At 45.0% G+C, this 16026-nt stretch overlaps 1 protein-coding gene across 2 annotated transcripts in view; it reads left to right on the top strand.

Annotated features, from left to right (window-relative positions):
• SGO1 (shugoshin 1) overlaps nt 1–16026 on the top strand; it is a 67125-nt gene that overhangs the window by 583 nt on the left and 50516 nt on the right. For both annotated transcript variants that reach the window (XM_077491410.1, XM_077491409.1), the window contains exon 2: nt 15868–16024. In XM_077491410.1, the coding sequence (XP_077347536.1) occupies nt 15883–16024 (142 nt within the window). In that variant the 5' untranslated portion in view covers nt 15868–15882. The remainder of the gene's footprint in view (nt 1–15867; nt 16025–16026) is intronic.

The following is a 16026-nucleotide window of genomic DNA, read 5'->3' as shown; positions in this document are numbered from 1 at the left end:
AGTGTGTGTGTGTGTGTGTATATATATATATATATATATATATATATATATATATATATATATATATATATATATAATTACAAGACGCTTGCACTCTGGATTGTGGGCTGAATTGCCGTGGTTCCCGAATCAGGGGAGTGTGCTTGCGATCCCGTTGCTTCACAATGGCACCCCAATCGGGGGTGATTTTGCTGTCTGAAAAATACACGCGGTGCCTGTCCAAAATTTCCGAAACTTCTTTTGAGTAAAAGGTGTCCTGTGATTTATTTATTTTTTCTCATCGATTTTTGTTTGGTGACATTCGCAGCCAAATTTTTGCTGTGATTGGAGGGCCGTTTAAAAGTAACGGGATCGCGTTGTGTTTTGCAGTGATCCAGAATGCCTGGGTGTGAACTGAGTCTTAGTGAACACAATATAATAACCAATTGTTTGGTAAAAGATGGCATTACACCAAGTAATTACCCAACACGTCACGCTTTAAAATTGCACATGCCTGTTGATCTGCGCTACCTAAAGATCTCCATGGATGACGCTTTAAAAGCCTTTACAGGTTACCAGTTTAGAGTTGCATGTGAATCTAGTGCTAGAATTATTGCTCTCGCTTGGACATTTGTAACAATACTTCATGTGTGGTGAAATCACTGCCTGCATGTGGGGTTGGGGCGCTTTAAAGTGGGGTTCGACCCACTTTTACAACTGTATCTTAAAGGAAAGACCACCACTAGTTTTTGGATAATGGTGTGGGTTTATTTTTTTCTTTAGTACTGAGTGTACTACTGTCCTATCTCACCGCGACCCAGGGCATCGTTCCCTTCTGTTCCCCACTGCCTTCTGGGACATGTGTGTCCCAGAAGACGGGGCAGAAAGCACTGTGAGACTCGTGCATTCACAGTAGGAAACTGGCTGAAGGCTCCCCTACCGGTTTACCTGAGTTTCGAATGGTGGCGCCTGCACACAATCCAATGGATCGTCCTCAGGGGGCTGACATTGTGGCCTCCCTGGACAGGTAAGTGCCCTTATTAAAGTGGTTGTATACCCACATTTTTAACTTTTACCTACAGGAAAGCCTATAATAAGGCTTACCTGTAGGTAAAAAAAAATATATTCCCCTCGGTATGCGCCGCTGACTGCAGCGGCGCATGCGCACAAGGGGTTTCTCGCCGTCAAAATCCGGCAGCAGCCGAGTGGCCGGACTGAAATCTCCCACGCACATGCGCGGGAGTGACGATATCGCGGCTCCGGCCACTCACAGCGCCGGAGCCGCGATACCTGGAAGAAACGCCGAGGGAGCATGTCAGCTCCCTCGGCGTGGATCGGGCCAGATGTCGGGGCCTCGTTCTAAGGTAAGTATTTCATAATGAGCTAGTATGCGGTGCATACTAGCTCATTATGCCTTTTGCTTTGCAGGTTTAAAAAAAAAAAAAATGTGCGGGTTTACTACCGCTTTAACAGTCAGCAGCTACGGTGTTTGTAGCTGCTGACTTTTAAAAAAATATATATTTTTGAGACCGGAACACCACTTTAATTCCACTGCACAGAGCAAGTATAGACATGTAAACAAATAAAAAAATAAAAAAAATGCCCTTTTTTAGTCGCTTTAAGGCCCAATTCACTCTGTGTGCAGTAGGGCTGCAACTAACGATTATTTTCATAATCGATTAGTTGGCCTATTATTGTTTTCGATTAATCGGTTAATAACCTTAAAAAAAAATAAAAATAAAGTGGGGCAAATTGACGCTCATTTTCAACCACAGTGATGGGAAAACTTGGAAATAATAGAAAACTGCCCGGTCAAAGGAGTTTTCAGGCATTGTATGTGGTTTTCATTCAGAAATTACATTAATTTTAAAAACGATGTTAAACCAAGTGAAAATTTCAAACAAAATTTTCATTCAGCGAATGTACAAAGATTTTTCGTCTGAATATTCTCATCTGAAAATTGATCTGTGTGGCCAGCATAAGGCTCGGTACACACCTATGCAGTTTGCTTTTGATCTGTTTCTGTGGTGCTTTTTGCTGTGCGTTTGATTTCTGCGCACGTGATTTTACTGCAATTTGCATTTTTTTTTTTTTTGGGCAGATTAAACACTAATTGCTTCAAAAACGCATTACATGCTTTTCTGCAGCTTCTCCATTGAAGTATATTGAACCAAAGAAGCACCATTTTGCGTTTAAAAGTCCCGGACCCTTTCCAAATATGCAACGGCTGAAAAAAAAAAAGCACAGATGTGAACGTGTCCCATAGGAAACCATGTAAACGAACTGTAGTGCGTTTCTGCAAAAAGCACCAATAAACATATAGATGTGAACCAGGTCTAAGACATTTAGTAACATAACGGGGTTGAAAAGACTAAAATGAGCCCTTTATAGTAAAAAAAAGCAGATAATCACTACTGTAAGGGGTTCATTTTTTACTGTAGAACTGTGAAAGTAATATTTACAGCAGCGATTATTTGCTCTTTTTGTACTATAAAGGACTCATTTTAGGTGTGTGTGTGTGTGTGTGTGTGTGTGTGTGTTTTTTTTTTTTTTTTTTTTTAACTCCATTATGTTACTGGCTGATTAATCGATTATGAAAATAGTAATCGATAACTTATCGATTATGAAATTAATCGATTAGTTGTTTCAGCCCTAGTGTGCAGTGACAAATGTTTTGCCACACAGAGATGCAGCAAACAATGGTTTCCTATGTGTCCCATTCACACTGCAGATATTCAGAGATATGCACTTCAAATAAAGCTGGTTAAAAAAAGGAAAGTGTGGTGCATTGATTCGTGCATCACACTGCTTCCTAGCCAGCCACTGGCCCCTTATAAACCGGCAGGAAGTGGTTAAAGGAGAATATTTACTAAAAAAAAAAAAAATTCTCTTCTCCAAATGAGCAGGTTACATAAACTTAATTTCATGCGATTTGAAGTAAATCTGAAGGCAAAGTGTGTCTGTATATACCCTGTTTCCCCGAAAATAAGACCTAGCATGATTGCCAGTGATGGCTGCAATATAAGCCCCAGTTAAAGTCCTTGTAGGTCTTATTTTCGGGGAAACGTGGTAGGGCTTATATTGCAGCCATCGCCGACAATCATGCTAGGTCTTATTTTCTGTGGGAAACTATATATATATATATATATATATATATATTGGATTTTCACCACCCATTGTTCCTGAAGGGACTGTTTAATTGAGTGACTTACGCCTCTATATCACCCGGTTAGCGATATAGAAGCTTCAGCACCATTTGTTTTCTATACTGCCTTATTGTTGGGGGTGTGTGTGTGTTTTTTTTTTTTTTTTTTTTTTTTTTTTTTTTTTTTTTTTGTTACAACTGTTCATTTCTGCTAAAAGTCTACGATTTTGTGTTTGCACTGTGTACCTAACTACTACTTGCCCTTTCGTAAGGGTGTCAACCTCAGTACCATCTTGACAACTGCTCTTAGTATCTCATGTCCCTTACAATCACATCCCTTAACGTTAAGGGACTAAATAGTCCTTTCAAGCGATCCCTCTTATGGAGGGAAGCAATGACTTCCCGATCCGATATTCTATGCGTACAGGAGACCCATCTGTCCTCCCAGAACCCTCCACAATGTACTAATAAGCAATACCCACATATCTTCCACTCCCGCACAAACAAAAAAGTTGGAGTATTGATAGCAGTGCGATCCACGATAGCACTCAGTTTCCAATGTAGAACAAGACCCCGAAGGAAGATTCCTAATACTGGCCGCATGTTTTAATAACAAGCCCTTGGTAATTGTTAACATTTATGCTCCTAACTCACACCAAAAGCCCTTTCTTAAATCCATTCTTGCCAAAATACAACACTATCCGAAAGACCAAATCATTTTATGCGGGGACTTCAATGCGGTGATAGAAAACACACACACACACACACACACACACACACGATTCCTCAACCCCCCCACCCCGCAGGAGAAGGTCCACCACCCTCTCCTCCATTCTACACTTAGAAGACTTCTATGACCCTTGGAGGTGTCAACATGGTACTGAGAGAGATTACACATTCTACTCTAACGCCCAGAGATCGTATTCCAGGATTGACCTGTTCCTGACATCCAAAGTGCTGCTACAAGCCGTTGCTTCCACCAAGATTGGGGTAATTTCATGGTCAGATCATGCCCCCATCTCAATGGTTCTCCATCTACCACCCCATTCACAGTATGGCGTTTAAACGCCAACCTGATCAGCACCAAGGACATTAGGAAACAGGTCAAAACTGCCATAGATGATTACTTCACTCTGAACCAACAATCTGTCTCCAATCACACTACATGTTGGAATGCCAGGGGGCTCAGGAGAAGAAAAAGCGCTCTGTGACCCTTAACACCCTCCTAGACAAAATAAAGTCTCTAGAGAAAAGTAATATGCATTCACCCTCTGCCTCCACCCACGCAGAACTAGGTAAACTGAGGTCAGAACTGAGTACTTGCCTTAAGAACAAACATGAGTTTTACTTGCGAAAACTTAAGCTAACCTGGTACTCGCAGGGTAATGAATTAGGGAAAACCCTGGCCCAACAATCCAAACGTAGGACAGCCCAATCCACAATCTCATATTTAATAGACCCTAAGGGCAACAGACTGACTAACCCCAAGGATATAGCCAATTGCTTCGGTTCATTTTATCAACAGTTATACAACTTAAAAGACTCCGCGACTGAGACACAGCCCACTAATGTGACTATTCAGACGTTTCTAACGTATCTCTCCCCTCCTTATCCCCTTCCCAATCAGCTGACTTAGCCTTACCTTTTTCGCCCCAGGAAATTAAGAATGCAATTAAAGGCCTTCCACTACATAAAGCCCTGGGACCAGACGGTTTTGGAAACTAATATTACAAAACATTTGCTGATGCACTAACCCCACATTTATGTAACTCCTTTAATCGAATGCTAGCCACCGGGGAGATCCCTATAGAAGCCACTATTTCTCCAGTCATCTTCCAGGACGGCACACCTGAGATGACTGGTCCACCTGACAGGAAACACAATCAACAACGAGTTTAAAAGTCCCCACCCCTCCCTCAGACCCTCAGTTCTTGATTGTGTTTCCCACAGGATGACAGCGAAACCAAGTTTCTTTCTAAAAGTTTTTTCCTTGGGGTCTGGGACCCCGTGTTTTTCTCGTGAGGTTCTTTTTTTTTAGGGACTTGAACAGACAGGGTCTGTGGTGCTCCCTTGTATACCCCCAGGAGAAATCTTGGGGGGGTATTCCTCACTCAAGGTCTCCTTAGGGAGCCTTGTATGAGCCTCGTGGGACAGAGGAGTTGTCCCAGTAGGCTATTCCCCTGTTGTATTGGCCTACCTGCACATTCGTTGGTGGAGTGGTGAGGTGATGCCTTTCCTTATGCGGACACGGATGGCGTGCGTTCCAACGCCACAGCGCATGTCCGGAAGTCCAAGGGCGTCACTTCCGGGTATCGAGTTCCGGAAGTTGAGATGGCTGGACGCACCGGCGTGCGTTCCAGCCTCAGTGCGCAGGACCGGAAGAGGCCGTGCGTCATTTCCGGGCGACGGACCTCCTTAAAGATGGCGCCGATTGGCGCGTTTTTTCAAACAGAACGGGTGTGCTGTAATACACCCAGTCTCCTCGTCCTGCAAGACGCTTTCCTGACACTTGGAAAAGACAACAAGGGGATGCTCGAGACCTGATCCAGTGATCCTGCAGGGCAGCAAATCGCCATGGAAGAGGAAGGTCAGTCTGAGCAGACAATCGTTGAGGTCGCCACTGGGGGTGAGTGATCCAACTTTATTTAGGGGCAGGGTTCTCGGGGTAGAGCTCCTGTGCCCCTTTTAGGACTTGTGTAGCTAAATTGTCTATTTTTTGACTATTCCCAGGGACCGAAAGCTCTGCCCAGGGGTCAGCTGCTAGGTCTAAGGGGAAGGTTACTTCAAAGTCCAGGCGTTGTGGTTACTGTAATGCTAAGTTAGCACAAGACCACTCCAAACCTTTCTGCGATCGATGTATCATCAAGCTCGCAGGCAGGGAGACCGCTCAGGTCGTGAAGGAATGTAGGGCCTTACAAGCAGAAATGTTGGCTACCCTTCAAACTTTTCAGTCCACCCTTGTGAAGGGTTTGCAGGAAGTACCGTCAGAGAGAGAGACTCCTCAGTTACAGGAAAACCTTTCCACATCTTATGCGGAAAGTTCCCAGGGCCAAGTCTCCCTATTATCTGAAGTGGAGGAAGGCCAAGTACCAGATTGTAGTTCTGGAGAGGAAGATTCAGACCAAGATAGCCAGGGGGAGGCTAAGCTTGGGGGATTTTTGTTCCCGAGTGAGGACATGGAGGGTTTATTAAAAGCCATTTACGCCTCAGAAGATATTCAGGTTCCCTCTGCTCAAGTCTCAGCTCAAGATAGAGTATATAGAGGTTTAGGAAGGTTACAGACCAAGACCTTTCCCATCCACCAGTCTCTGAAGGAGATAATCCTTAGAGAATGGAAGGAACCTGAACGCAAGCTTCTCAAACTGAAAGCTTGGAAAAGGAGGTGTCCCTTTAAAGATGAGGAGGAGGAAAAATTTTTTAAAGCTCCTCGCCTGGATGCAGCCTTAGCGCAAGTATCTAAGAGGTCCGATTTGTCCTTTTGAAGATTCCGGAAATATCCAGGATCAGATGGATAGAAAGTCGGAAACTTTACTCAAAAGAGCCTGGGAGGCGAATGCGGCAGCAATGGCGCCTGCCCTAGCTTCCGCCTGTGTAGCCAGAAATGCTGACACCTGGCTGGGCAAATTAATGGATCATGTTTCCCGCAGTAGGGAGGCTAAAGAGATTGTAGACTCGCTGGAAGTAATCAGTCGAGCAGTAGCATATGTGGCAGATGCAGCTGTAGAAACTGTTAGGACCACAGCTAAAGCAGCAGCACTTTTGAACTCTTCCAGGAGAGCTCTATGGGTCAAGACCTGGGATGGGGATTTTACTTCCAAGTCTCGCCTATGCGGCATCCCCTTTGAGGGTTCCTTGCTGTTTGGTTCAGGCCTAGATCAGGTTTTGTCCCGATCTACGGAGAAGGGCAAGAAATTTCCTGTAAGGCCCAAGAAAGAAAGGGGTAAGAAATTTTTTCGAGGCCCCTATTCAAAGACCCATCATAAGGGGAAAACTGAACCAAGGAGGAAATGGAACTTGGGGAAAGGAAAAGAAAAAAGTGCAATTCTTTTCTCCAGCTCCGGAGCCTCTCAGAAAGAAGGTAAATGACGCCACCGTAAAGGTAGGCGCAAGACTCAGCGAATTCCTTCCACAGTGGGAAAGGATTACGCAGAGTCCATACATTCTAAACCTTTTAGAAGTGGGGTACAGACTGGAATTTCAGACCCATCCCCCACAGGAATTTCTGGTTACTTTTCCTCCCAGGGACCCAACCAAGGCAGAAGGGTTACTGAAAAATCTAAAGGAGCTAGCAGAGCAAAGGGTTATTACTCCAGTACCAACCAATCAGCTTACCCAGGGTTTTTACTCACACGTATTTGTGGTTCCAAAACCCTCAGGAAAATTTCGGTTGATAATAAATTTGAGAAGACTCAACCGTTACCTGCTTCACAAGAAGTTCAGGATGGAGAGTATTTACTCAGTAAGAAAGCATCTGCAGAGAGGAGTCTTTATGGTCACCCTGGACCTAAAAGACGCTTATCTACATGTACCCATTGCTCCCGAACACCAGAAGTACCTACGCTTCGCAGTTTGCATACAGCAGAGGATACAACACTGGCAGTTCAGGGCTCTTCCCTTTGGGCTGGCGGCAAGTCCAAGGATATTCACAAAGGTGTTAGCCGAAGTAGTGGCATACCTACACCTGCAGGGGATAGGGTTAATACCCTACCTGGACGACTTGCTGATCTACAGTGTGGATCAGAGGCAAGCAGTAATAGACAGAGACATCGTGTTGGAAACTCTGGAGACCTTGGGCTGGATGGTCAGTCAGGAGAAGTCCTCACTGACTCCATCTCAGTCCAAGCTATACCTAGGCTACCTGTTAGACTCGCAGGCACAGAAGGTATTCTTACCAACAGAAAAGGTAACGAAGGTCCAGAATGCGGTTGTCACCCTTCTCGAAAGAGGAGAAGCCTCTCTGAGATATATAATGAGATTGCTGGGCCTCATGACGGCCTGCATTCCGGCAGTAACCTGGGCACAACTCCATTCTCGGGAGCTTCAGTCTTTTCTACTTGCCTCATGGGGAGGAAAAAGAGAAACATTAGAGAACAGAGTACCCATCACAGAGGAGGTATCTCGTTCTCTGCGGTGGTGGCTCGACCCACAGAATTTGTTGAATGGTCGCCCCTGGTCTCAGGTAAACCCTTTGGTCCTAACCACGGACGCCAGCGCCTGGGGTTGGGGGGCTCATCTGGGAGACCGATATACCCAGGGGTCCTGGAACCACAGCCAAGCCAGGGAGTCTTCCAATTTCAGGGAGTTTCTGGCAGTAGGCAAAGCCCTAGACTATTTCCGAAAGGAACTGCAGGACAGGGAGGTTCAGGTCCTCTCGGACAACCTGGTCACGGTGGCATACCTAAACCACCAAGGAGGGACAAGGTCGGACAAACTAAGACGGTTAGCGCAACAGATCCTTGTGAAGGCAGAAAAGAGGGTCCTTTCACTGTCAGCGATTCATATAAAGGGCTCACTCAATCTGCAAGCAGATTTTCTAAGCAGACAGCCCATCCTTCAAGGGGAATGGGGATTGAGCAAAGAAATCTTCTTCCTGGTGTGCAAACATTTTGGCAAGCCAGAAATAGATTTGTTCGCTTCCCGGGAGAATGCGAAGGTTCTCAGGTTTTTCTCCCTTTACAAGGATCAAGAAGCAGAAGGGATAGACGCTCTTGTACAAGTGTGGGATTTCAGACTGGCTTATGCCTTTCCCCCATTGGTGCTCCTTCCCAGAGTCCTACAAAAATTAACCTACTCAAGGTCAGTCCTGATACTGATAGCACCCTGGTGGCCCAAGAGAGTTTGGTTTCCCACCATTCAGAGTCTCGCGATAGCTCCCCCGCTGCGTCTGCCGGTGCAACGAGACCTACTCAGTCAGGGTCCAGTCTTTCACCCCGACCCGGGTCGTCTCTCTCTGACAGCATGGCTATTGAAAGGGAAATACTCTGAGACAGGGGCTGTTCGGAAAAAGTGATAGATACTCTTCTCCTCAGTAGGAAAGGCGTCACCAGAAAGATTTATGCAAAGGTCTGGAAAGTCTTCTCCCACTGGCTACAGTCTAAGGAGGGGGCTCTCCAGATGATACCCACCATCCTAGACTTTCTTCAGGAGGGGGTGGACCAGGGTTTGGCAGTTAGCACCCTAAAGGTCCAGGTGGCAGCCCTGTCCGTGTTTTTTGATAGGAAGCTAGGACAGGAGCCGCTAATAAAAAGATTTTTGTCGGCCAGGGAAAGGGTAGTTCCAGTTAGGTCGGTCAGTTGCCCTCCATGGGATCTGTCCCTGGTATTAGATGCCCTAACAAGGGGGCCTTTTGAGCCGGTGGCTCAAATTTCGGTTAAGCTTTTATCATTTAAGTTGGCCTTCCTCCTGGCTATCACTACGGCCAGGAGGGTGAGTGATATACAGGCTCTGTCGATTAAAGAGCCGTTTTTGCGCATCCTAGAGGATAGGGTAATCCTCACTCAGGATCCTCTTTATTTGCCAAAGGTAGCTTCATTATTTCACAGAACACAGGAGATTATTCTCCCGTCCTTTTGCCAGAATCCTAAGAATAAGGAAGAGGAAAGATTTCATTTCTTAGATGTCAGGCGTTGTCTCCTAGTCTATTTAGAAAGGGTGAAGGACTTTAGGAGATCCAGTCATTTATTGGTCACTTTTTCAGGGAAGAAAAAGGGTCTTCAAGCATCTAAGTCTACGATAGCTAGATGGGTTAGACAGACCATATCCATCGCTTATAGACAGGCAGGTAAACCAGTACCAACCCGCCTTAAGGCGCATTCAGCTAGATCCCTAGCGACCTCCTGGGCAGAGAGGGCAGGCGCCTCAATTGACCAGATCTGCAAGGCAGCAACATGGACGAGCCATAGAACATTTCTGAGGCACTACAGAGTGGAGCTGTTGTCCCCTCAGGATTTGGCATTTGGCAGGAAGGTCCTACAAGCGGTTGTCCCGCCCTAAAGGTAGGCCTGAACTTCTTGCTTATCCTCTCAGGTGTGCCGTCCTGGAAGATGACTGGAGAAAATGACCAGTTACACTTACCGGTAACGTCTTTTCTAGGAAATCTTCCAGGACGGCAGGCCTACTCCCTACCCTTGTTTTATTGGTGATATATTAATTCTTCACAGAATGTTCCCTCTGACACTGGTGTGGGATTTTCTTTACCATAACTGAGGGTCTGAGGGAGGGGTGGGGACTTTTAAACTCGTTGTTGATTGTGTTTCCTGTCAGGTGGACCAGTCATCTCAGGTGTGCCGTCAGGTGTGCCGTCCTGGAAGATTTCCTAGAAAAGACGTTACCGGTAAGTGTAACTGGTCATTTTCCACTATACACAAACCAGGGAAAGCCCCACATGACCCAGCTAACTACCGCCCTATTTCGCTTATTAATACAGACTTGAAAATGTATGCCAAGCTTCTGGCCACCCGACTATCACAACACATGACACACCTCATACACCCGGATCAGGTAGGGTTCATCCCCCGACGTCAGGCCTCCGATGGCAACCGTAGGTTTGTGGATCTTATCCACTGGGCGGAACGCGGTCGAGCGCCTTCTCTGCTGATCTCGTTAGATGCAGAGAAGGTGTTCGACAGGGTCCATTGGGGATACCTCAAAGCAGTTCTGAAAAAATTTAGGGTAGAAGGCAACTTCTTACGAGCTATCCTAGGCCTATACTCCTCACCTACTGTGAGGATCCTTACCTCGGGCATTCTTTCCAACCCCTTTAAAAATCACTAACGATACTCTCGCCCTTGATTTTTGCTCTAGTAATGGAACCATTGGCACAATCGATTCGCTCACATCCTCATATTGCAGGCATCAATGTGAAAGATACTTGTCATAAGATAGGTCTCTACGCGGACGACGTCATCATAGCTATCACTGACCCAGTAAAGTCTTTGCCTGCCCTGACTGAAGTTTTGCATAATTTTAGCGAGGCCTCAATGTACAAATTGAACCACTCGAAATCTGCCATGCTTGGCATCGAGATCTCGCCAGCGCTTAAATCGGACATCTCCAAAATGTCACCCTTCTCCTGGGCCCCCAGTTCCTCTGTTATATTTGGGCATTCAATTAGTCTCCCCCCTCCTCAGCATTGCTACGAAACAATCTTGCTTCTTTGTATGTGAAATTGAACAACTTGACCTCGAATATGACCTCCATAAAAGCCTCATGGGTTGGTAGGATAGCTCTAACCAAAATGTTTCTCCTCCCGCCTGTGCTTTACTTTTTTCGGACCCTCCCACTCCCAATTCTTTCAGCAGACCTATCTAAAATACAGCGTACCTTTGACTCATTCATATGGACAGGACGTAAGCCCCGCTTGAAATCCTCCGTCCTATGCACACCTTCGTTCTCAGGAGGCATGGGGGCACCATACGTTTAAAAAATACTACAAGGCTGTCATTCTAGATCAAGGGAAGCAACTATGGTCGCAGGACCCAAACGCAAGGTGGCACCAAATAGAAGTGGCAGCACTCTCAGATAAACCACAATTAACCTTAGCAGCGATTTGGCTGTCCCATCCTATCGCACGGTCTATCTTTCCTACAGTACGTGCTTGTCTAGCGCAATGGACTGCAATACGTCAGGCCCACCGGGGCATTCATAGAGACTCACTGATAAGTCTACCCTTACTAGCGCTACAACTTCTGTCTCCAGATCTCTCTATCCAGCATTGGCATGCAGCCGAAATCAAAACCATTGGAGCTCTGTACCTTGGGTCGGACCTAAAGAGCTTTCAACAGCTGACATCGGAATTCGGACTCTCGCATAAAGCCTTCTACATATACCTCAGACATGTTCTCTCACAAATTTTGATTTCTTCAGAAACCCACCTTCAAGGAACTTCTCAAATACTACAACCGCTCCCCTAGTGTTACCAAGGGCATATCCCTCATTTACAATCTTCTCTCTAGGCCTACCACGTCTTCTAAACCTTCGCATATCATCTATTGGGAATCCAAGTTGCAACACTCTTTCCCCCCAGAAGATTGGCATCGCTTACTACGTACCCCACTAGTCCTCTCCAAAAATGTCACGCATTGGGAAACTATCATGAAACTGTTCCATAAGTGGTATTACATGCCAGACAAGTTAGCAACCATCTTCCCCACCCGTTCTCCAAAGTGTTGGAGGAATTGCAACTCAACCGGGGATATGTTCCACATCTGGTGGAGCTGCCCGGTATCGCGTCCTTTTGGTACCAAGTCTCCTCTCTGGTACAGACCTTGACTAGAGGTCGACCGATATATCGGCCGATATCTGCCGTTTTTTAATTCATCGGCCGATTGAGCTGATAAAAAGGCCGATTTAGAACAGCGGGACTTGGAAATGACTTCTGTAATAGAAGTCAGTGTAAGTTGCCTGAGTCGTCATAGAAACGTCTTTCCTCCTCTCTGGGCAGCCTGCCAAGAAAAGAACAGAAAGATACAATGTTTACACTTGAATGAAATCATCTGTGTGTAGAAGTTCTCAGTTTAACCATTTAAAGACTAAATCTTTTCTTACACTTGTTGCTTACAAGTAAAAGTCCTGTATTTTCTGCCAGAAAATCACTTGGAACCCCCCCAAAAGTGTATGTATGTATGTATGTGTGTATGTGTGTATGTGTGTATGTGTGTATGTGTGTATGTGTGTATGTGTGTATGTGTGTATGTGTGTATGTGTGTATGTGTGTATGTGTGTATGTGTGTATGTGTGTATGTGTGTATGTGTGTGTGTATGTGTGTGTGTATGTGTGTGTGTATGTGTGTATGTGTGTGTGTATGTGTGTGTGTATGTGTGTGTGTATGTGTGTGTATGTGTGTATGTATGTATGATTTTTTTTTAGCAGAGATCCTAGGGAATAAAATAGCGGTTGTTGCAACATTTTATGTCACACGGCATTTGCGCAGAGGTCTTTCAAATGCATTTTTTGGGGGGGAAAAAAATACACTAAGTTATTTAAAAAAAAAATTAAGTTGGTCCATTTTTGGACGAAAAAAAATAAATAAAAAATTGAGTACTTGTTTTTATTTTATAGGCTGCTTGCACACTGGAGCGGGCAGACGTTGATGGTAAAATGTTGCTAGTTTTAGCAGTGCTTTACCATCATTTTAGCGGCGCTATTCGGCTGCTAGTGGGGCGCATATAATCCTAGCTAGCGGCCGAAGAAGAGGTTAAATGCGCCCGTGAAGCACCGCTGCCAAATCGCATTGCATGCGCTTGGGCAGTGTTGCCCATTAATATCAATGAGTGGTGGAGAAGCGGTATACACCACTCCAAACGTGCTGCTTGCATCGCTTCAGTGTGAAAGCACTCTGTCTTTCACACAGACTGCAGGGGAGCCGTTTTGCAGGCACTTTACAGGCGCTATTTTTAGCCCAAAAGCGCCTAAAAAAACGCCCCAGTGGGAAAGGTGTCTGTTAGGTTTTATGAGATGAAGGGGGATGAAAAAAAAACGGCCTAACATATCGGCCCAAAAAATCGGCATCATATATCGGCCATCGGCTGCCATGATTTCTAAATATCGGCTTCGGCCAGAGAAAAACCCATATCGATAGACCTCTAACCTTGACCAATTCTCCCCATCAGCTGACCTCACGAATGGCTCTATTTTGTCTGGACTCCCAACACTGGCCCGCCACCAGTTTACCTGTAGTACACCACATGCTAATCTCAGCACGCCTGCTCATAGCTCGTGTGTGGAAAAACCCCCTTCCCCCCAACCCTTTAATGAGCTTATAGCTACCCTTAATGATCATTGTCGCATGGAATATCTTTTCTCTAAAATAAACATGACAGAACCTAGATTCAACAAACGTTGGTCCTCCTGGTTAATACACCCAAGCTGTATAAAGCTTGCATAACCTCATTGTGCATCACACCCAGACCAGACGGAGCTGGCAGTGAAAGTCACTGGTTTAAAGTACTCTTTCTTGTATATCATATGTAAGTTAGCTGTGATTCACCTGAAGCTTCTGGATATTTTACTCAGTTACCTCTTTTCTTTTATTTTTTTTTTTTACATTATGGGACTAAGTTTTACCTATGGTCAGACTTATCTCTCCATTGTTCTTTGGTGTCGCGTCCCCCCAGGACACAGCCCATAGGGGTGTCGGGGGGGGGGGGAATACTTCCGGAATTACCGGACCTAACCACACGGAGTTCGTAGTATACAGCAGACGGCACCAGGCCCACGATCTGTTGTACTAGCAATCCATGCTCTCCTTTGACTGTTCAGTGTGTTGAGGCATAATTTGCTCTACCACTTAATGTCGCCCTGCAAGTAGTGTACAATTTGTTGACGTCATATGCTTGTTGTGATATATTTCAATAAAACTCTTTTTGAAAGTAAAATTGTGTGTGAAACAGGAAATGTTCTCTCCAGCATAAGACACCTTTTCCCCAGATACAGTTTTGTGTTTAGTAAAACACAGGAGGGAAGGATCTATGCATACAGCATAAGGCTTCATGTACACGGGATGTTTTTTACAACCTCTCCTGAACAATTTTAACTTGACAGATAGTAACCCACGTTTTAAAATGTCTGTTTTGTCACGTTTGTGTTGAGAAGCCCTTTGTTTGTTTTTTTTTATTTTATTTTTTTTTGCAAAATGGCCGAAAATTAAAACTGCCTGTAAACTAAACACGAGTTACCGCATTTAGCTACATTTTTAAAAGTGTTTGGTACTTGACTTGCCTTTAAACTCTCAGCTTCTGAACCCTTTTTTTGGATAAAAAAATAAATTAAAAAAGCCTCTAAACTGGCTAGAAATGACTGTAAACGACCCTGTGTACATGTACTGATAAAATGACACAAAGGAGAGTTCAGGAGCAGTGGGGGGAGAGAATGCTGAATTCCACAGTGAGTATAATGAGCATGGTTGTTTTTAAAGCAAGCAAGTGTTCAGTGCGCCCCTGTGCTTTTTTAAAGTGGGGCGGGCTCCCTCCAGGCTCACCTGCCCTTTGCCTATCCATTTTAATGTGTGTGTGCTTCCACTGCAAAGGCTCTCAAAACTTGGGACTACAGATAATACTGGGGTGCCTTGATGGGGCTTTGTAACTTATGCATGTATTTGAAAATGTGTGCAAACAAAACCCCTGTGGTGTTTTTATTTAATTTTTTTTTTATTTTTACGCCTACTGTTATGCCCTGTACACATGGCCGGACATTCCACCAATAAAACCCCTCTGATTCCCCACCCCCGATGGCTTTTGGCCCAAACTTGTCTTGCATACGCACGGTCGCACAAAGTTGTTGGAAAATCCGATCGTTCGGAACGAGGTGACTTGAAGCACATACAACAGGACCGTAAAGAGGCCAGTGGCTTTTGTCTTGTAACTTATTCTGAGCATGTGTGGCACTTTGTGCATCGGAAGCAATTGGATTTTGTTGTCGGAGAATTTTAGATCCAGATCTCAAACTTTTTCTGTCGGAATTTCCAACGGGGAAAAAGTCAGATGGAGCCCACACACAATCGGAATTTCCAACAACACAGTCCAATCTCACAATTTCCAGCGGAAAGTCCGACCGTGTGTACAGGGTATAAGACAGGATAATTTGGTTGCAGGCTGGTGAGTTAAGCTTGCAATTTCTTTGGTTTTGTATGCATTGCCCTTCCATGTGCTCCTTACTGCAAAGGCCATTTATAGGCAAGGTCAGTGGCCATTTGTGAAGTTATGCTCTAAATACTTTTGCCATAATGTCCTTTTTCCTCTTACAGTGCGGGAAGAAAACCATGGCAAAGGAAAGGTGTTTAAAAAAATCCTTTCAGGATAGCCTTGAAGACATAAAGGAGCGAATGAAAGAAAAGAGAACGAAAAAACTAGCAAAGGTTACAACAGTTGGTAAAGCATTATCTTCAAAAGTCAAGATCATCGGT

Source organism: Lithobates pipiens, unplaced genomic scaffold, assembly GCF_037356315.1.
Source record: "Lithobates pipiens isolate NorthernLeopardFrog02 unplaced genomic scaffold, aLitPip1_a1.2 Scaffold_19, whole genome shotgun sequence".
NCBI lineage: Eukaryota > Metazoa > Chordata > Amphibia > Anura > Ranidae > Lithobates > Lithobates pipiens.
The sequence above is the reverse complement of the archived record's forward strand: the minus strand, read 5'-3'. Positions and strand labels throughout refer to the sequence as shown.